Source organism: Micromys minutus, assembly GCF_963924665.1.
Source record: "Micromys minutus genome assembly, chromosome: 28".
NCBI lineage: Eukaryota > Metazoa > Chordata > Mammalia > Rodentia > Muridae > Micromys > Micromys minutus.
Window position 1 is genome coordinate 30,387,852 of NC_137963.1, and position 23,105 is coordinate 30,410,956.

At 44.3% G+C, this 23,105-nt stretch overlaps 1 protein-coding gene across 1 annotated transcript; it reads left to right on the forward strand.

Moving 5' to 3' along the window:
- Nucleotides 1-809: 809 nt before the first annotated feature.
- On the forward strand, nucleotides 810-22,625 carry LOC308438717 (large ribosomal subunit protein mL45-like; the record flags this gene model as incomplete). The annotated part of the gene is made up of 3 exons (XM_080940179.1): nucleotides 810-882; nucleotides 19,263-19,376; nucleotides 21,661-22,625. The coding sequence occupies 3 exons, from the start codon at nucleotides 810-812 to the stop codon at nucleotides 22,623-22,625; spliced, it is 1,152 nt and encodes a 383-aa protein (XP_080796305.1).
- Between the last annotated feature and the right edge of the window lie 480 nt (nucleotides 22,626-23,105).

Sequence of the window (23,105 nt, forward strand, 5' to 3'; positions counted from 1 at the left end):
GACTTTCAACATGTGAGTTGTCGCCACTACTCAAGCTCTAGACAATTGTGGGCCACTGCTCACTGTGACCCACCACATGCCAATAGCTCCCGAAACGTGAGCCACTGAGATAGATAAGCCATACACCACATGGTTTCAGTTTTCCTGATACTAGATCTTGGCTAAGGCTCTTGCACAAACACTGGCAGATTGATAGGGATTAGTACTCTAGTTGGCAAAGAGAATCCCCAATTTCCCAAACAAGGTCTGTCCAGTCTTTTCGGGAAAAGAGGGTTAATTCTTTATAGTCAGTTTTGAGACAGACATTGACCATTGAGAAGGTCCCTTCTGGAGTAACCTTCAGTTTATCCCTTCCCTCAGGGCTCTAGCAGCCAGTTCACTCAGTCGAAGACCAGGCCTGGCAAGGGCACTCTCTGATAGATCCGGGATCTGGCAAAGCCACCAGGAGTCTGAGTGACGACTCGAGACCCCTGCACATAGGTAAATCTTTTTCTACCAAATTTTATCCACAGGGACACTGGGTTGAGATAACTTGGTAGCCCCTCCCCTTCTTCCATGGTCAGTCTCTGAAGAGCAGCCTTAAAACTGGTAAATTTTGAAATGCTGCAAGAGGTTTTCCAGGATAGACAGGAAAACCCATCCCAATTTCTAGAGTGCCTCATGAAGACCCTGGTACAGGACACTAACTTAGACCCTGAAAACACAGAAGGTAAACAACTTCTAATGACATATTTCTTTTCCCAGAGCTACCCCAACACAAGAGACAAGCTTAAGAAGCTAACTCTCCAGCCAATCTCCTAGGCTTGACTATGGACGACTTACAGGGCCTGGTCTCCATTGACCCGGCCACTGTCATCACAAACATGGAGCCATGGTATGTGGGTATGTGGGTGGCTCATCTCCTTCCTTTTGGACACTGGAGCCACTTACTCTGTCCTGACGAAGTTTTGGGAACCCACTTCTGCCTTCCGTTTTCCTATTTTCAGGGTAGGAGGACAACCTTACCTTCCTTACCAAACCCCACAACTTAGTTGTATTTTTAGGGGTGTACCTCTCACTGATTCCTTTCTGGTAGTGCCAACATGTATTGTCCCCTTATTTGGAAGAGACGTAGGAAAGTTGGGAGCCTCTATCTCTTTTGCTCCCCCATTTGCCCAAACCCAAGCTTGCCAGCAAACCCTCTGCTCCCCCTCCTAGCCAGTCAACCTGCTAACACAAACATGTTATTTCCTTTACCAGCTTCAGGTAGACCCCTGAGTCTGGGACATCCAGAACCCCTCTGTTGCTAAACATCATTCTCCCACTGTCATTCAATTACTGGACGCTACCAGGTACATAACCCAAGCTCTCCCTCCAGAGTCTCAGGGAACTTAAGCCTATCATTTCTGACCTCTTTTAAAAAAAACCTCCCTTTCTGTACCTCTTCTCTTTTTAACACCCCTATACTAGAAGTTAAAAAGCCTAACGGAACCTATCGCCTGGTTCAAGTCCTCAGGCACATCAATTCTGCAGTGGTATCTCCTGTTACGGATAATCCTTATATTCTTCTTTCTACTATCTACATCCCATTTCTCTGTCCTAGATCTCAAAGATGCATTTTTTGCCATTCCTCTAGACACAAAGTCACATATTTGCCTTTACCTGGACAGATCCTGACACCCATTTCTCTACCCAGATTACCTTGTGGATTCTGAGATAGCCCACACTTGTTTGGCCAGGCCCTGGCTTCTGACTTGTCATCTTTGCCTCCCCTCAGATCTAAGATCATACTTTATGTAGATGACCTTCTTCTCTGTAGTCCTTCCTCTGAGATCAGCCAGGATGACACCTCCTTTCTCCTAAACTTCCTTTCCAGTTAAGGCTACAGGGTCTCACCTTCTAAAGTCCAACTGTCCACTTCTCAGGTCACTTATCTGGGACTAACAATCACCCCAACACACAAAGTTATTACCTTAGATACAAAGAACCAAACTCAGTCTCTAACTGTTCCTTCTTCAAAGGAAGAAATTTTATTGTTCCTAGGAATAGCTAGCTTTCTATGCTCCTGGGTTTCTTCCTTTTCCCTCCTCTCTCACTCCTTATATGAAGCAGCATTAGGTCCCATCCATGAACCTCTCCTCAAGCCTGTGACCAAGCCTTTTCGAAGACTCCAACAGGCCCTCCTTAAGGCTCCAGCCTTACATCTCTCTGACCTGACTTGTCCCTTTTCCCTCTATGTAACTGAAACAGAGGGATTTGCCCTTGGAGTCCTAGGTCACCAACTGGGACCATCTTTTGCATCTGTAGAATACTTCAAAAAGACTAGATCTAACTATCCAGTGATATGCACCCTGTATTTGTACCTTAGCAGCTGTTGAACTCCGTATTAGAGAGTCAAAAAAACTAAACTTTGGGTCACCTATAACTGTCTTTTCTTCTCAAAACCTGTCTCAGCTTCTGACTTACAAAGGCTGAGAAACTCTACCTCCATCCAGGGTTCTGTCTCTCCAGGTAGCACTGATAGAAGACTCTATGCTCAACTTCTAATCATGCCTACCTCTTAATATTTCCCTGTCTCACTCCTACACTGAAACTTTAGAATAACTATTACCTCATCCCTTACACATACCGGAAGGCACATTGCCTCAGGTTACCTACACCTGGTATACAGATGGTAGAACCCTTCTACATGAAGTGGCCAGAAGCGGTGGCTATGCCATAGTGTCAGACACAGAGGTGGTAGACACAGGCCTTTCCTGCTCATATGAGCAGCCAACAGGCTGAATTAATAGCCCTTACTCATGCCTTTCAATTGGAACAGGGACAATCCCTCAACATCTACACAGATTCTAAATATGCTTTCCATATCTTCCTGTCCCACGCTGCCATCTGGAAGGAGCACGAGTTACTTAAAACAAAAGGGGGATCAATAACTAATGCAAATCAAATTATGGCCATGCTAAAGGCCTCCCATCTCCCCATAGGTATTGGGATTACCCACTGTAAATCCTACCAGACCAATGCTTCCATTGTTTCCAAGGGAAACTACCGAGCTGACAAGGCAGCTAGGGTTGCAGCCCTTAGGGGCCTAGGCTGAACTTACCCTCCCCAAGACATTGTTACACTACAGCCCACAATCCTACCTTCACTCCCAGACACTCGCCAAACTCTGTCCTATCTTCACTAACTCTTTCATCCTAACATCCAGGCCTTGTCCTACTTTGTTAAGACCCACCTACAGCCTACTCCTGAAGACATAAGTTTCTGAAAATCTATCACTGCTTCTTGCAAAATCTGCCAGATGTCAGACTCCTACTCAAAATATTGTAGAGCCTCTTTCCATACCCATCAAGCCCAAGGTTCTCTTCCCAGAACCGACTGGCAACTTGACTTTACCCACATGCCTACTGTTAAATGATCCAGATACCTCCTGGCCTTTGTAGACACCTTCTAGGGGTGGGTAGAAGCATTTCCACAACTAACAAAAGACCCTTGTCAAGCTGTCACAGGAACTTCACCTTGATTGGGTAAAACTTCTACCTCTCTCACCCCATTACTTTGCCACCTCCATTCTTTCCTATGAAACTTTGTTGACTATCATCTACCCCAACCACACACTGAACCTTGCCCACAGCCTGTCAACATTAGAGACCAAGTTTTTCTATCCCCTCCAGACAACCAGCCCTCATCCCTCTCTCCTAAATGGCAGGGCCCTTTTGAGGTGATGCTTGTGACGCTTACAGCAGCTAAACTGGGGGGACACCCCCACTGGGTTCACCTGTCCCATCTCAAACATTTTATTTCCCTGCCTAAACATTCTTTATACACATCAACCCTAACAGGACCATGCTCTGTCAAGCTCTCGAAGATGTCAAGACCACCCATCTTTTCCCCTGTTCCAGAAAATGAGACCCCTCCCCCCCACCAGTGACATTCAACACCACTGGATTAGACGTGGGCTTCTTATCTTCCCCTTACAGTTTGTTTTTATCCATGGTAGGCCATATATCTGGAGAGTTAAGGTTCAAGAGACTTCCGCAGATAACAAGCAGTTTTTCCAAATAAGGTCAAGAAACTTCTCCATGGCTGGATGTTAGGAACCAATTCAAATTGCTGTTGTCCTTGTGTTGGTTATTCCATCCAAGTACTATGACCTCTTTACCTGCTTTGTCTTTGACCAGACAGCAGATGATTGCAAAAAAAAAAAAAAAAAAAAAAAAATGGCCAGACAAATATGGGGACTGCCCATATTGGTCTTGTCAGATACATATGCTAGGATCACGGCCCTACCACTTCTTCTACCAACAACACAAGATGTTCTTTTTCCATAGGAAAGAATGGAGGTGGCAAAGTAATGGGGTGAGTAGATGGTCTGGGAGGGGAGTGCATTTAGGTGAGAGGCCAGGAGTTAGGACTGGATGCCCATACATGAGTTCAAACGGTGAGACCTGAAGAGGTCACCTGGGAAGGGCCATACTCTGAAAAGAGCCAGAGGTAGAAGTTTTACCCAATCAAGGTGAAGTTCCTGTGACAGCTTGACAAGGGTCTTTTCTAAAGAGTGGTTAGTTCTCTTTACCTTCCCTGAAGATTGAGAGTGGTAGGGAATATGGAAATGCCAGGGGATGTCTAGAGCCTTAGACTGATTCTGAGAGATTTGAGAGGTAAACTCAGAACCATTATCTGACTGCAAGGAAGCTGAGACACCAAATTGGAGGATGCTCTCTCGGGGGAGGAGATCAGAGACTGTCTCAGCCCTCTTGTTAGTTGTGGAAATGCTTCTACCCACCCCTAGAAGGTGTCTACAAAGGCCAGGAGGTATCTGGATCATTTAACAGTAGGCATGTGGGTAAAGTCAAGTTGCCAGTCGGTTCTGGGAAGCATTTACCCTCCACAAGACATTGTTACACTACAGCCCACAATCCCACCTTCACTCCCAGACACTTGCCAAACTCTGTCCTATCTTCACTAACTCTTTCATCCTAACATCCAGGCCTTGTCCTACTTTGTTAAGACCCACCTACAGCTTACTCCTGAAGACTTAAGTTTCTGAAAATCTATCACTGCTTCTTGCAAAATCTGCCAGATGTCAGACTCCTACTCAAAATATTGTAGAGCCTCTTTCCATACCCATCAAGCCCAAGGTTCTCTTCCCAGGATAACATTTAAATTATAAATACAGAGAGTATCTAATAAAAAATGGGAAAAAGACCAAGTTAAATACTTACTACAAATGCGTAGGGGGCCTAGAGCCAGCCCCTACATACTCCCTGCTTGGTGGCCCAGTCTCTGGGTCCAAGTTAGTTGATTCTGTAGGTCTTCTTGGTTAAATGCTTATTTTTATCTTAACTATAAATTAAGTGTTTTCTTCCTTTGTGCTGCCATAGTGGTTATTGTTATTATGGAGAAACATTAATACTTACTTTATAAAACTATTTTGAGAATTCAGAATAAAAAAGTATATTCATAAGGTAGATAATACATTTAAACAATGACTTCTCTGAATGGGGTTAAAGCATTAATGTTTGCAAAAATTATCTCATGATATGACTCATCATGAAAGAAGGACTCAGTGGCATTCTTTTTCTGTAAGTGACCAAATTCTTTGACATGAAAGAATCTGATCATGTTATATTTGATATCCATACTCATTAAGATGCTTTAGCAAAACCCAGAGTGTAAGCCTCAAAACCACTTGTGAAATTTGTCTGAACATTTGAGTAGCACAAGAGTATCCAAGAGGACAGCCAAGGAAGGAGAGTTTGTGTTAAATTTAACATTATGGGTAAATAATTTTAAAGGATCCTCAATATATCAAGAAAGAAAGTTGCAACACTGTTTCAAAAAGAAACCTCATAGAACAAAAGGAAAAATATATAAATACAGAACTGAAGCTGGAAAAGCAAGTGCCCATTGTCAATTAAGACAATGTGCAGGCAGAAAACCAATGAAGCGTGAGCAAGACCTGAGCAACACTGTCAGGCAAGAGTGCACAGCTGACTTTTCAAGTATGTGCAATATTTGGTAAACTCTGAGCAAACATTTTCAAGTACCCATGTCATATCTTAGTCACTGAATATTCAAGAGCTTAAAATAATTGAAATTGTACATAGAGTATTTACTGCTTTTATAGATTCAAGCTTAAAAACACATATGGAAAAATAACAGGGAAATCTCTGATATCTGAGAATGAAACAATGAATTTCTAAATTACATTTTGTAAGACAAGCTTAATAGTCAAACTCCTTAAAAAGTCCTGTCTTAAGGAGTCCTGTCTGCAAAGAAGATGCACAGGAGGCTGGCAAGCTGCACAAAAGCATGCTGAGCTTTGTCAATCACTAGAGAAATGACAATCAAAACCAAATAATGTACTACTTCATACCTGCTAGGATGGTGATTGGCAAGCAAGGAGAAAGTAAGTGTGGAAGAGATGAAGCAATCAGAACTCCCAAGGATGCAAAATGACACGGCTACCACTGAAGTGAAATGCTATACCTCCAATAATGGAAATTAAAATTACCGTATGTTCCAAGAATTGCTCTCCAGGAGATATACCTTGAAGACTTAAAATAATGAATGGAGAGAGGTTTTGTCCATCCATGAACTCAGTGGTAGAATTTACAATCAGTCGTTGGGAATCAGTTCTACTGTTTTGTCTCATGTTAGCTCCCAAAAAGCCGTACTTCGAGACATGAGGGACCCTGCCCCAAGACGGTATCAATAATTGCCATACAGCCAATGTCTGAGCAGAAAGATGGAGGTGGCACTTCTAGATTCCCCAACTTTTAGGGACCAAGAAAGCGAGGAGAGACAGCGAATCACCATGACTCGGAGGGAGAAGAATCAGGTGTAAAACTTCAGGAAAGAAAGAAATCAGCCATGTAAGAATTTGGGGAAATAGACATAGCTGCCAATCCCCCAACTGGGTCTGGGGTAGCAGAGATGAAATAAAGACTTTATGTTTTCTAAAGAATACCAGAGGGAAGTGTTTGCTAGCTATTGAGAGGTTTAGAAATGCCAAGCAACCAAGCTAGTCAAGGCATATCACAATTAGGTGGCATATGTGTATCTTTCATTTTTAAATCCAAAGAGCTTTTGTGCAGGTGTGTGCGTGGGACTGGCAAGGGGACAAGGCAGTTTGTCTAATTCACCACTACAATCATTTATAAGATGGGAGTCAATTTAAGAATAAAGAAAATGTGGTACATTTTAAGGCAAGGTTTTTCTGTGTCATTCTGTTTGTCCTGGAGCTTGCTCTGTAAAACAGGGTGGCCTGCCTATGCCTTCTAAATACTGGAGTTTTAGGGATGCAGCACCACCACCTGGTTGGATTTTAGAATTTTTCACGTGAACGAACCAAGAAGGTTTGCTGAATGGAAGTCATCCACGACAAAAGTATACACACTGGATAATCTCACTTCTGTGAAGCACTTAACAGAGGTCAGAATCAGTATAGAATGAAAAACTAGGCTCTGAATTTAGAAACAGGAAATTAGAATGCATTGGGCACATAGTTTCTGTTGATAAAATGAGACATCTGGCTGCACAGTCTGAGTTCACAATGGCTAAAGACATACATTTTATATTATGTAAATCTTATGACAATAAAAATGTGGAGGACATATTTCAAAACGGCTGGCAAGAAATCTATAGGAATAAATAACCCTGATGGATAAGAGGAAATGTGAGGCTTGGTAGATAAAAAGAAAATATATTTCTTTTTATTTCTCAGAACAGGCAGAAAGAAAGAGGGAGAATATGTAAGAGAGGAAGAAAGGAAAAGAGGAAAAGAAGGCATTAAGAAAAATATTTTAATTTCATAACTTAAGACTTTAGATGAGGAGTCTAAAATAGAAGAGTAAAATAAAAACAGATCAAACATATGAAAGAAATAATAAAAAATAAGAAATAAGTGATACATTAGAATATGGTACAGTGTTTGTCCATGAAATAAAGTGTCTTTGAAAAGTTAATATGATTAAAAATGTGTATCCAGACAGGCACATAAGCAAAGGGAAGCAATGGTTTGTGATATATGAAGAGTAAAAGGTTGTCAAAGGACACTGATTCCTTGCCTTAGGGATTTCCTCTGCCACTCCCATGAAATCCCACCCAGGAAATCCCACTTTCTTGAGATTTGAGTTCCCAAAATACCACAGAAGGTCCGGATGACCTCTGTGGAATGTTCCAACGCCCTAGGTGTGCCTGGGGGTGTACTGATAAAAAATGTATGATTCTTCCCCTTATGAATTTCCTCATTCCCCCTGTCCTCCCCCTCCTTCGTGATTTTTGCCTTTATAAGCCTGTTACAAGTTCAGGCCGGGGTCGAACTCCTCTACCCCTGCGTGGTGTATGAGTCTCGACCCCAGCATGCTGGCCTGAGATCTCACTCTTTCACTTTCAATAAACTTCCTCATGCGATTGCAGCAAGTCTGGTCTCGGTGCCTCGCTGGGTGCGCGCCTCTCCTGAGATTTGAGTGAGGGTCTCCCTTCGGAGGTCTTTCATTTGGGGGCTCGTCCGGGATTTGCGTGACCACCCAGGGGCCCTAGACCTACTTGGAGGTAAGGATTTTCTTTCCTTTCTTTCCTTGTTGTCCTGTTGTGACTCTGTGTTTGTGGATTATCCAGATTGTGATTCTGTGTTTGTGATTTGTTCAGAGGTCTGGTGCGATCGCAGTTCGGTATTTGCAAACGCTCTAACCGAGTCTGCTCTTCCAAGGGAGGAGTGGAGTGGACGGGGATAGACGTGTCCAGGGTCCACCGTTTGCTCGCCCTGGGAGACGTCCCAGGAGGACAGGGGGAGGACCAGGGACGCCTGGTGGACCCCCACGGGAAAAGTCGGGAGATCAGTTTTTCTCCTTGACGATCTGTGTCAGAGGGCCAATTGTGGGCCATCTGGCTCTTTTCGGGATTTCGGGTCGACTCGAGGTCGGCGACTGACTTTGTCTCTCTGTTTTGTAGTATCTGTGAGTGTTTTGTGTGTGTGTGTCAGAACTAGAAATGGGCCAGACTGTGACAACCCCACTAACACTGACTTTGAACCATTGGACAGACGTTAAGACAAGGGCCCATAATCTTTCTGTTGAAGTTAGGAAAGGACCGTGGCAAACTTTCTGCTCCTCCGAATGGCCGAGTTTTGGCGTAGGATGGCCTTCGGAGGGAACTTTTAATCTATCTCTTATTTCCGCTGTTAAGCGAATTGTTTTTCAGGCTTCAGGGGGACACCCTGATCAGGTTCCATACATCATCGTGTGGGAGGACCTGGTCCAAAACCCGACATCCTGGGTGAGACCCTGGACAGCGGGGGCAGAAACGGCAACGGTGGCCGTGGCCTCGAACAAGCTGGCACCTGCGCCATCGGCCCCCACGAAGATCTATCCTGAAATTGATGATGGTTTTCTTCTCCTCGACAACCCTCCACCCCCATACCCTCAACTGGCTTCTCATGCAAGTCCCCCACAGGCGCCAACTCCCACTGACTCCCAGACGGCCTCTGAAACAGAACCAGCGGCCGGGACCCGAAGCCCCCGGGGTCAAAACACAGGGGGAAATGGCGCGGGGCTTGGCTCTGCTATTGCCCTACCATTACGGGCTTATGGACCAGCTCCAGGAGAACTAGTCCCGCTACAGTATTGGCTGTTTTCATCAGCCGATATGTATAACTGGAAAACTAACCACCCCTCTTTTTCATAGGACCCCTTGGGCCTGACGGGACTCCTTGAGTCCCTGATGTTTTCTCATCAGCCCACTTGGGACAACTGCCAGCAGCTTTTGCAGGTCCTCTTTACTACGGAAGAGAGGGAGAGGATCCTCCTGGAAGCTAGAAAAAATGTTCCAGGACCAGATGGGATCCCCACCAATCTCCCTAATCTTATAGATGCAGCTTTTCCCTTGATCCACCCTGACTAGGATTACAACTCTGCAGAAGGTAAGGAGCGTCTCAAGGTCTACCGCCGGGCTCTAGTGGCAGGTCTCAAGGGAGCCGCAAGGCGACCCACGAATTTGGCTAAGGTAAGAGAGGTTCTTCAGGGACCTGTTGAGCCGCCGTCTGTGTTTCTTGACAGGGGTTATACCTTGACCCAACCTCTGAGGGTCAGCAGGCAGAGGTGGCTATGGCCTTTATACAGCAGTCAGCATCAGATATTAAGAAAAAGTTACAATGGCTAGAGGGGTTCCAAAACTATACCTTGCAGGATTTGGTGAAGGAATCAGAGAAAGTGTTTCATAAGGAGGAGACTGAGGAAGAGAAGCGAGAAAGAGAGAAGCAGAAGGCAGAGGAAAGAGAGGACCGGAGGGTAGTAGACAAAAAAGGAATTTGTAGGATTTTGGCCACAGTAGTGAAGGGCCAGGGAGTTAGGAATCAAGTCTGGCACTAGGAAGGAGCCTCTTGACAAAGGTCAATGTGCTTACTATAAAGAAGAAGGCCACTGAGACAAGAATTGCCCCAACAAGAAAAAAAGGGGACACCAGCAACAGAAGCCCCGGACATGTGGCTCCAAAGTTTTAAATATTTATGGACTACCCGAAGATCTGTGGATCTCGGAGTGGGCCGGGTATCCCACTTATTCATTGTAATGCCAGACTGTCCCTGCACCCTGTTGGGGAGAGACCTCCTGACTAAGATGGGGCACAGATTCAGTTCCACTCTGATGGACCACAGGTTAGAGGTCCAGAAGGGGAGCCTGTGCAGGTTCTAACCATTCAGTTGGAGGACAAGTACCAACTCTAAACAGCCTGCCTCAGATCAGACGGACTGGTGGCTGCAGGTATATCCACAGGCCTGGGCGGAGACTGCAGGAATGAGAGAGGCTAAGAACCAGCCCCTGCCCATATGGAGCTGAAAGTCCAGGCTAGTGGTGCGTTAGTACCCCATATCAAAGGGGGCATGAGACGGGATCAAGACACTCATCATTCGGTTACTCCAACAACTTCGTATGTGTCCATCATCCTGAGGTATGCCTCTCCTACTGGTGCGGAAACATGGAACCAACGACTGCTGGACAGTTCAAGATCTCTGGGAGGTAAAAAAATTGGTGGCAGAACTCCACCTCACAGTACTTAACCCCTATAACCTGTTGAGCTCATTGCCCTATCCAGGACCTGGTGTACAGCACTGGACTTGAAGAAAATCATCAATGGACTCATCTAGAGGTAGACAAACTTGTAAAGACTGTCTTGAGGTCAAATTCTTTTGTGCCAGATTTGACTAGATAACTGTGGGCCATGTTAGAAAGCAAATGTATGTAGAAGGCTGGGAGGAGAGAAGATAGACCTGAGGTTTACTGAGAAGTGGATTTTACAGAACTGAGCCAGGAAGATATAGATATAAGTATCTATTAGTCTTTATAGATACATTTTCTGGGCGGGTAAAAGCCTCCCCACAAAGAGAGAAATGGCAGCAGCGGTCATAGCTAAGAAGATTCCAGAAGAGATCTTCTCTAGGTTTGGCACCCCTAAGGTAATTGGATCAGACAATGGGCCATCTGTGTTGCCCAGGTAAGTTAGATATTAGCTTGTTTATTGGGGACTAATTGGAAATTACATTGTGCTTACAGACCCCAGAGCTCAGGACAGGTAGAAAGAATGAATAGAACTCTAAAAGAGACCCTTACTAAATTAGCTATTGAGACCAGCGGTAAAGACTGGGTGACCCTCCTCCCCTTTGCGCTTCTTAGAGTCCGAAACTCGCCGGAGCGTTTAGGCCTTACCCCTTATGAACTCCTACATGGGGAACCGCCCCCCTTAACGGAGTCGTGCGGGATATTGGATCCTGGCACTAACTCCCCCTCCTCCTCTGCTCTATTTGCCCACTTAAAGGCCTTAGAAGTTATTAAAACACAGATCTGGAGTCAAATCAAAGAAGCCTACACTCCAGGAACCACCGCGGTGCCCCACGGGTTCCAGGTCAGAGACTCAGTCCTGGTCAGACGACATCGCGCTGGCACGCTTGAGCCCCGGTGGAAGGGACACTACCTGGTGCTGTTGACTACCCCCTTGGCAGTCAAGGTCAACAGGATTGCTGCTTGGGTACAGTGGCTGCTGGTGACAATTCTCTTAAGCTGCACCTTTGTCGTAGCCCCAACCTTGGGTAATAACCCCCATGCCCCTCAAAAATTAACCTGGGAAGTGCTTAATGAAGTGGGTGACGTCGTGTGGTCAACAACCGCAGTGCACCCCCCTTGGACTTGGTGGCCTGATCTTGCACCCAATGTCTGTAAGTTAGCAGCCGGCTCTATGGCCTGGGATCTTTCCAGTTATACCAATTTAGAAAAGCCACCCCCAGAAGAACAGTGTGTCCCTCATGGCATAGGGATCACATTGGGGTGTTCAGGACAGTTTTACCAAGCCAACCTTCAGGCAGCAGACTTCTATGTCTGCCCCGGACAGGGACACACCAGGGAAATGAAGAGAGGGGCCTCAGACTATTTTTGTAGTAAATGGGGATGTGAGACCACGGGAGAAGCCTACTGGAACCCTTCGTCCACTTGGGATCTAATTATAGTTAAAAAGGGTCCTAGGCCAGGGGAGCCAGAGAAAGGGGAAAGAGATCCATCCAAATACCTAGCTTGTAGGACTGGGTGTGCCTCTGAAAGCTCCAGTAGCCCTCAGGGACCGTGCAAAGACAGTTATTGTAACCCTCTAAATATCAGCTTCACCCCATAGGGAAAACAAGATCGTCAGTCAGTGGGTAAGAGGAAACCGTTGGGGATGGAGAGTCTATACTGGCAGAGGGGACCCTAGATTTATTTTTGTTATTAAGATAAAGATAGAGAGTCCGCCCACATGACCCGTAGGCCCCAATTTGGTGCTTGATAACCCTGCACCCAGGCCTGAGAGACCTCCTTGTCTCACTCTGTCACCAAAGGAGGACTCGTATCCCCTTTGACCACACCCTCCTATCTCCCTATGAGAACTGAGGACCGCCTGTTCAATCTGCTTGATAGTGCATTTGTTGTTTTAAACCGCCGCTACTTTGACCTTAGCTGTCTTGTTAGGACTTGGAGTGGCAGCAGGAATTGGAACAGGGGCAGCTGCCCTCATCCAACAACCTTACTACTATAATGAACTCAGAGCAGCTATGGACGCGGACCTGGGAGCATTAGAACAGTCCATAACCAAACTAGAAGAGTCATTGACTTCATTATCAGAGGTAGTGCTACAGAACAGGAGGGGATTAGATCTGCTTTTTCTAAAGGAAGGAGGGCTCTGTGCTGCCCTAAAAGAAGAATGTTGCTTTTACGTAGATCATTCTGGTGTCATAAGAGATTCTATGGCAAAGTTTAGAGAAAGACTAGAAAACAGAAAAAAAAGAAAGAGAAACATACCAAGGATGGTATGAAAATTGGTTTAACAGGTCACCCTGGTTCTCTACAATAGTCTCTGCTTTAGTCAGGCCTTTACTCATTTTAATGCTAATCCTAACCTTTGGGCCATGCATCCTCAATAGACTGGTGACTTTTATAAAAGAAAGGGTGAGTGCAGTACAGGTAATGGTCCTAAGACAACAATACCAGATATTACAAGAAGCTGAGGGATCGCTCTAAGATTAGAACTTTTTACAAAAAGAAAAATGGGGGAATGAAGAGTAAAAGGTTGTCAAAGGACACTGATTCCTTGCCTTAGGGATTTCCTCTGCCGCTCCCAGGAAATCCCACCCAGGAAATCCCACTTTCTTGAGATTTGAGTTCCCAAAATACCACAGAAGGTCCGGATGACCTCTGTGGAATGTTCCAACGCCCTAGGTGTGCCTGGGGGTGTACTGATAAAAAATGTATGATTCTTCCCCTTATGAATTTCCTCATTCCCCCTGTCCTCCCCCTTTTTTGTGATTTTTGCCTTTATAAGCCTGTTACAAGTTCAGGCCGGAATCGAACTCCTCTACCCCTGCGTGGTGTATGAGTCTCGACCCCAGCATGCTGGCCTGAGATCTCACTCTTTCACTTTCAATAAACTTCCTCATGCGATTGCAGCAAGTCTGGTCTCGGTGCCTCACTGGGTGCGCGCCTCTCCTGAGATTTGAGTGAGGGTCTCCCTTCGGAGGTCTTTCAATATACACTCTGTGGGTTATCTAGAATGCAGGGCCAGTGCTCTGCTGACCTCATGAGGTTTGGTGCAGATTCAACATCATGAAACTTATTAGCCACCAAGGGAGCTCTGTGCATTTCACTGCCTTGGTGCTCAGGACCATGGCTGAAAGCAGCTCGAACAGACCCAAACTTCCTCTTTTTCTGCCATGTAATGACAGCATCCTTCAGAAAACAAACAAATGTCACTAACCTGCCATGCAGCCTGCACTACATATCCATCTCTTCCTTCATTCCGCTGAGGTAATTCATTTGTCATAACAAGATCAAGGATGAGAGTACTTAAGTCCCTTTATATATGTTTTCATTATGTCAGGAACATTTTACATGATTGCTACTTCATAATTGCTCTATTAGAGAAAGAACCAGCCACCTCTACTTCCCAATGGTGTCATTGTGTCCATGGCTGTACATGAAGGAAGGTCACGTCAGTGAAAAGAAAAGAATGACAGGGATTTGCCTATGTAGCCTGGATGCAAATGAACTCATGGTAGCTGCTGACTGACACAATAGCATCTCTGGACCCCAGACTTTTGAAAGTCAAAGTAGAAAATGTTCGCTCTCTGGATGCTGAGCACTCAGACCGCTACCTGATTGCTACTTAAGGGCTAGACAGTGGGCATCTCTGCAAGAAGCACTCAGCTTATCATCTTCCTCTGGGTTCTGAGTACCTCACTGTCTGATTTCTAAAGAGCATCTCTTCCAAAATTAACCCTACAGAGGGAAGTAGCTTCTATTGATTTGTATCACATGTTCTACTAAAACACCAGGGGATATCATCACACGTGGTGTTTAACTAAGGATATAGGAATCTTGAATGTCTACAATTACATAGGACAGGTTTTTCAAACACTGGGCAATTTAAAATTGTGAAAGTAAAGTGTGTTTTAAATCTTCCTCATTTGACCTGATAAAAAATGAAGCAATATTTTTAAAAAATAAGAATCATAATAATTTAAGGTAAAAAAATAAAGTTATTCCTTGAAATATTTCAGCAAAATGGTCTAGGTTAATGAATGGTTAATTAGAGCTGACAATCAGGATCCTATTCAGTGAAGTATCATTTATTTACATATTTACTGCTGTATGTGTGAGAGAGCGATGTGGGGGGTGTGCATGTCCAAAGAAGCACATGTGACCATGGGACAACTTCCTTCTAGCTTCTGTCCTTCTGGCTTTATATGGCCTCTGAGGCTTGAACTCAGGAGCCCGGTTAGCGTAACAAGCTTTTGTATCTGCTAAGCTGGTTTTTCCCACCCTGTATTCTTTCTTTTTTTTTTTTTTTTTTTTTTATCTGTTCAACCATTTACTTTACAAGGCTTAGTTCACAAATAAAACTATATATTTCTTTATAGCTCATAAGATAATGTTCTATTTATATGTACAACATGTAACTAAGTCAAGTTCATTTAATCACTTAACATATGTACCATCACATGTTTAGCTTCATTCATATAGAAAGTATTTAAGATGTATTTCTAGCATCTTTCAACCACACATTGCATTATTAACTACAGCCACAGCTCTGTTTTCTAGAAGAGTCATACAGATACAGAGGAAGATGCTTGCAGGTAAACATCAGACTGAACATGGGCACCCCAATGAAAAAGCTAGAGAAAGGACTGAAGGACCTGAAAGATTTGCACCCTCATGTGAAGAGCAATATTATCATCCAGCCAAGGAACTGAGGTGGAGAGAGTGATTGGGAAAAGGAGTACCTTCATGGAAACAAGTTGAGGGGGAGGAAGGGTATAACATTTGAAATGTAAATACAGAGAATATTCAATTTTAAAAAAAGAAAAAAAACCCTCAAGTCAATAGTAACAAAAAGTAAATCATGGGTCTAACATAGAGGTGAAATGTACCCACTTACAGGGCCATAGAGCACCAGAACCTATCCTTTAAATTAAAATATCGTAGGACCTAACTGACCAACCTCTTTCCATTCCTCCATCAGTTAGCAACTTATAACAACTTTCACATTGTTATATTTCCCCGAACCAGGCACGGACCTAAGGGTTTGAAAGGGTTTCTTCTGTGTTACCAGGAGAAAACCTTTACTCCATCCCCAGCCCCCCAAAAAGCCACCTTTACAAACTTTGGTCTCAGTATATACTCTCAGGGATAATTACAGGGGAGGTATGCAAATTCCTTAGCTGCTGGGTAGAGAAGCCACCCCTTGGGGTGAAGTCTGTAAACTGGAGCAGCTGGAGACCAAGGAAGTCTAGACGTGAGAGTAGGCTGTGACTGGGCTAATTAGCATAGCAAAAGGGGGGCGTGTATCTCTCCCAGTGTTGGAGCACAGCAAGTGGGCAGTGCATCTAACCCCAAACTGAGAGAGAGTTTGGTGTGGAATTTCCAATACCACATCTCAGACTGTGCTTTCCTATCCCCTGAGTGATGTTACTGCTCCTGCCCTGGTAGCTATGTGGGATAAGCGTGGTCAAATGCCACGTCTGCCCTGTGGCAGAGCAGACTCTCGCCTACAATCCTACACAGGGATACTCCCTATCACAGTCTCTCCAGGAGGTCCTTCTCCACACCTCCTTATGACAGCTTCATTCCAATTCTTCAGTAGCATAGCAGCCAGAACAGGCTATCCGTGCAAGTCTGAGCAGACAGAAATGACTAGACAAGTCTACTTCCACGCATAGGCCTGCCATTTTAGTCCATGTACCCCATTATAACCATAGCATCAGCCCAAGTTTCCATCCCATGCAATGTTTCCCCTCACTCTCCAGGGAGGCTTAAAGACACCTACTTCAGATGGTTTGATTTTGTTTGTCTGTGATTTCTACAGCTAGGTGAACCAGTTGCACTAAGGGGTAATAACATCAAGTGCCAATGGCTTTAAGAATGTCTGGCAGCCAGGCCTTCTCAAAAAGCTCTGGTTCCAGCTGCAGAGCTATAGAAGGGGCTGTTAGTGCCTGCTGCTCAGAGCTGGAAGAGTGAAGGGAAAGTTGTGAGCACATCAAGAACCACAAATATTAACAAGTCGCACTGCCTGTCCGTGATTTCTACCCCTTCGTGTAAAACAAAACCAAGCAACAATCCCACACATCACTCAGCTGATTGGCAGTCAAGATGGCTACTGTCCTTTCCTGAGTGTTCTTCCCAGTCCTGTGAGTACCACAGTAGAGCCAATGTGTCTGGTTTTCAATACTGAGACCCAGCAGATTGCAGTCCTTAATCTAGGATATATTCCTTTTCCTTCCCTCTCATCATATCTTCCATGAATTTGTCTCCACAGAGATTACAAAATGTGATTTCCTTCCAATAATTTCCCTTTGACTCAGCAATTGCACTCCAGAGAAGAGAATTTACAGTTCTGTTGCCTGTTTGAAATGAGGGGGAAGGAAATCACAAAGCATAAAACAAAACCTCAATTCATTCTTTCTCTAAATTTTTTTATAGCCAGAAAAACAAAACACAATTTAATATTTCAAAAAATTCCCTGCCACACAAGCTTTCCGTGATTAAAAGCAATGCTTCGATAAGCACACTTTGTGTTGCACCCTGGCATCCAATATATATTTTCCTTTCAGCCAGCCAATAACCAGCCTTGCATTTATGTTTACAACTTTCTGAAGGTATTTATCATTCTGGAGCAACTCACTAAGGAAAAAACAGAGTGATTGCTGGCAGTGTCTGGGGCACAGAGGGAGAAGAGAAAGAGCATAGGGTTTACAATCAGAAGCAAATCCACCCAGCTGCTACCTAATGCTAAGCCTTAGGTTTCTTATAACACAATAATTATAGAACCACCACTGGTAATGTATGCCATGGCATCCTGCAATTATCAAAGCAGTAAATGTATGTAAAACTCTTCTTTAGGACAGAATGTTGTGTGTGTGAGTGTGTGTGTGTGTGTGTGTGTGTGTGTGTGTGTGTGTGTAATATACATATATAGTAATATATATTATATATATTGTAAATTAAAGTAAAATTGATGACTCAGTGGCTAAGAGCACTGGCTGCTCTTCCAGAGGTCCTGAGTTCAATTCCCAGCAACCACATGGTGTCTCACAAACATTTGTAATGGGATCTGATGACCTCTTCTGGTGTGTCTGAGGACAGCTATAGTGCACTCATATAAATAAAATAAATAAGTCTTTTTTTAAAAATTAGAGTAAAATAAAGCTTTCAAAATCACAACTCAAATGAGTTTTCAAATTCCAAGTCTGAATTGCATATATTTCTCTATATATTCACCTAAAATGCACAGGGTTTGTTCAGCACATATAAGTGGTCAGCAGATGAAGAATGCCTATACTGTCTGGCTGCTAGAGATGAGCCTTCATATTCATCTTTTGTCCCAAGGACATTCTGTCATTACTAAGAAATGACAGTAGCATGGGGAGAAAGCACTTAATTTGTAATATTTGATGCATTGAAATTTTTCTCATTCAGCTTCCCTGAAATGAAAAATGAACATACCCAGCCTAAGAGCGGCAGTGAGACTGCAGCAGTCAGCACCAGCCTGGCCTGGGTAGCATTCTTGTCTCTGACTCCCAACTTGATACAGTTACTTGAATGCTGAGCTACAGTCTAAAACTAGAGGCAGTAATAGTTTCTAAAGCAGAACTGCCTATAAGGATGAAATCACAGTCTAATCCTCAATAGAAACATGAATTGTTGTTACTAAAACACTGATGTGCATATGGTTTTCCTTCCTTAGAACTCTAGTTAAATGAAAAAGAAGGAAGACAGTGAGCACATGAGGCTTTCTCATACTTGACTCTGCACTTCCCACAACAGAATCGAGTTTCTCGGGATGTATGACCCCTGGGCTTCTTCAAGGGATACACTAAGGAGGAGCTTTTCCCTACTCAACCATTCTGAAGAGTGAGAGAAATTAATGATCAAGTCAAAGGCTAAAACCATGGCCTATCACTCTAATGAAGCTAGGTAGAGACAAGTTCTTGGGAGAACAATCAAATAAACGAGGGGGTCGTGGGCTGGAAGAAACCCCTTGAATTAGAAATAATTATCTACAACATTTCAGGCAGCATTGGACAAGGGCAACAGAACACTCGTGCTGTCTGCAGACAGTTCATTAACACTATCAACAACCAGTGATGCTTCAGTGTAGAGTGGACTTCCAATTTGAGGGCAAAAGTTGAGAACAGATGAAGACTCTTTATACCACTACTAAACTTAAGTGTTTTAAACAGAACTGTTAAGTATTGATTCTCAATCAAGAAAACCATCAGAAACGGAGAGTGTATTATTTGGGGTCTTGCGATGCCTTTCAGAAGATAAGTGCTAAGCCACAAGGATGCCACATTCCCATGATGGAGCTGGAAGAAGTTCCTGGTAAGTCTCCAAGAAGCTATCAAAGTGTTTTGCCTATGATGTAAGGTCATTTGGGCACCTGCCACACTCACAGAACATCCATGCTAGGATAAGACTCTATCATGTAAGAAACATTTCCTGTCTCTTACCTGATTAGAAGAAAAGAAAAATGAACAAAATAGTGAGCAAAGTTATATTATGAGATTGCAGGATTGCCCCCAACCCCACCACCAGGAAGAGTGAGGTTGGGAATGAAGGAGGTTCTGAAGCCAATGAAACATTGAAGTTTTAATCTTAGGCTGGCTGTTTTAACCTTAGGAAATAAAACTATTTATGACTACATGAAAGACAGGGGTGTCTGGAATTACATCTAGGAATGAAGAGAAAGACTCCTAAGAGGGATGGTCAGAAGGCACAGCTAACTACAGAGACTTTAAAAAAGATAAATTCTTTACTTTTGTTAGTGTTAATTTTTATGCAATTATAGGATTGCCGGTCTTTCTGGTCTACAACATAATTTCTTACAGGTGATTTACATGATGGGGTGGATCATCTAGCTAGTGAAGGTGAATCATCACCACAGTCACTCTTTTGGTGAGCTCATTAAGCATCTTTCTTCCCTTCTGCAAGAAGACAGTGTACTCATCCCATTCTCTTATCCAGCTTAAGATTTCTGTCTTTGACCCCTCCCTAACCACATCCTCAGCCTCTTGAAACCACCCCCTGGGGTGAAGTCTGTAAACTGGAGCAGCTGGAGCCAGGAAGGCTAGGTCTGGGAGTAGGCTGTGACTGGGCCAATTAGCATAGCAAAAGGTGGGCAGGTATCTCTCCCAGTGTTGGGGCACAGCAAGCAAGCGGGCGGTGCAGCTAACCCCAAGCTGAGGTAGAGTTTGGTGTGGAATTTCCAACAATGTGGGAAAGCTGGACCTGGTTCAGGGGTCCCCGAGCCTGTAATGAGACCATAGGGTTCTTAGACTCTTGGACATCCAGGTGCAGCTGGGAGACACAAAAGAGCAGAGAAACAGAGTTGGGCCACAGGCTGTGAACAGGGTCTAGCCCAAGGATGAGGGAGAGGGAAACTTCAGCTTGTCCCAGAAGGGATGATTGTCCTTATCTTCGCAGAGGCAGGCTTAGAGGTGGGTGTGCCTGAGAGGACAGAGAGACCTTCGACAACATCTTAGGCTGCAGCTCTGTAGCTGAAGACTTTTTTTTTCATGGTGAATCTTGATGAAAAGAGACAGTTCATGGTTCTACAGAGTTTCTTGTCATGGTGAAAAGGGATGTATAAAATCATAGCCCACTTTTTAGGATGGGCCTGAGATTAAATACTTTTTTCAGGGAGGAATGTCTGGGAAGCATATTGGCTAAACCTTCTGGGCCTTTAGGTACCTCATTAGCACAGACAACTCTATTTTGGGTCTACTTGACTGTGGTCCTGTCTCTTTTATGTGAGAAGTTTGGCACATGTTCCAAGTCAGGAGTTTGGCAGGCAGCTGGGAGTGATCTGAGCCTCAGGTGTGTGTCCACTGAATCTCCAGGTCTCATCCTGCTTTACCTTATCAAACTTCCTGGCATGGTTTTACATCCTACATCATAGGTCTCTTCCCTGAGCAGCTTCATGGAATCTGATATAGCTGTAGTGAAGCAGAATCTTCTAGAGCTGAGATAAAGGCATCACAGTGGTGGCCTGGCCTGATAGCCAAATCCAAGGCACATGGGAACCTTGGCTTTCAGAGATGGAAGTGATATGGTAACTTGGCAAGTAAAGTGCTCCCTGACACTCAGGTGTCCTCAGGTGGCTCTAAGGGCCACCTCCATAAAGTTGTCTTCAGACCTCTGTATCTGTTCTGTGACATGCACACTCCTGCATACATCATGTATACACACTCAACAAAAATAAATAAATAAATAAATAGATAAATAAATAAATAAATAAATACTTTAATTAAGGATGGACAGGACAAAGAGCGGGGGAGGGTAAAAGTATAACTTATGGAGGGACAAAGCTCTCTTATTCCATTCCATTCTATATGACAGATAGCCCAGCTAAGAAAGGAAAAATATCACCCAGGGAGGCCGAAGAACAGCTGCTTTCAAACCAGAGGCAGCTATAGGGTAGAAGCAAGCTGTGTGCCTCAAACCAACAGTTCTTGAAGATGTTAAACGAGCTCTTCCAGAGCACAGATAAACCAGCAAACTATGCACAGGCTGGCCGGGAACCACTATATTCCCATGGGCAGCCCCTCCTGCTTTGGGAATTAATTGCTCATTCATATGAAGCACTTGAGTGTTCTTTGTTTCTTAGAGCTGAGGAAACAAGTATCAAACCCTGAGAAGGTTTTTACGGTCAGTCCCTCAATGATCTCCAAAATGATGTATAGAAAGAAAATGTTGAGGACTTTGGGATGGTGGTCACGGCAGCCCATTCTGGTGGCTCAGTCCACAGCTGTAGTTCCAGTAAAAACCAAAAGCTGTTTCAGATCACCAACTCCTGAACCCAAGTACAAAACAGAGAAGGTGTTTTTGGAAGATGCCAGGAAAACAGGATTGGTTATTCCAGAGGAACGGTTGGAGTGTCCTATTCATTTGGCCTGTACAGCTGGTATATTTAATCTGTATGTTCCACCGGAAGGTGATGGTCGAATGTCATCTCTTTCAAAGGAAGAACTGACGCAGAGAACTGAGCAATTAAAAAAGAATGTGGCATCACAGTTGGCAATTCGAAAGATAAAAGAATTTGACGCTGATTTTAAAACAAAAGACTTCCCTGAGAAAGCTAAAGATATTTACATTGAAGCTCACCTTTGTCTAAACAACTCAGACCATCACCGGCTTCATACCTTGGTAACTGAACACTGTTTTCCGGACATGGTCTGGGATCTCAAGTACAAGACTGTGCGCTGGAACTTTGTGCAGCCTCTAGAGCCAGGACAAGTGGGTCAGGTCCATTCTTCGGGTCTGGTGAACCAGAGCAACATGTATGGCCAGGTCACTGTGCGCCTGCACACTCTGCAGACTTTGGCCATTTATGATCGGTTTGGCAGATTGATGTATGGGCAGGAAGATGTGCCCAAGGATGTCTTGGAGTATGTGGTGTTTGAAAGACATTTGATGAACACTTATGGGAGCTGGAGAATGCATGGCAAGATTGTGCCTCCATGGGCACCCACTAAGCAGCCCTTCCTCAAGACCTTGATGATTCCTGGTCCTCAGCTGAAACCTTGGGAGGAGTATAAAGAGACTAAAGGCGAAGCCCAAAGCCTCAGCTAGCCTGACAGCCTAAAGGACTCCTGAGGAGCCTGGCAGTGGTGGCACACACCTTTAATTTCAGCTCTGAGGAGGCAGAGGCAGGTGGATCTCTGTGAGTTCAAGGCCATCCTGGTCTACAGAGCAAGTTACAGGACAACCAGAGCTACACAGAGAAACCCTGTCACAGAAAAAAAAAACAAAACAAAAGAAAAAAGACTTCTGAGAGGTTCCCAGGTGGTGGGGCTGCAAAGGCTTCCCCTGGTCTCTCTTGCCCTGCTTGGGTCAGCAGCTCCCCAGGCCCCTTACAGTCATGGCTCATGTGTGGTCTATCTGGGTGGCTGGGATGCCCAACCATGCAGCATCTTTTTACTACCATGTTTAGCTTCTGAGGAGAGATGAGAAGCAGCAGAAGAGATCAGACGCAGCGCTGGGCTTTTTCCTGCGGGAACCATGGGATCAGACAACAGCTTTCTTTTTTCTAACTAAAGGCCAGGTTCGTGT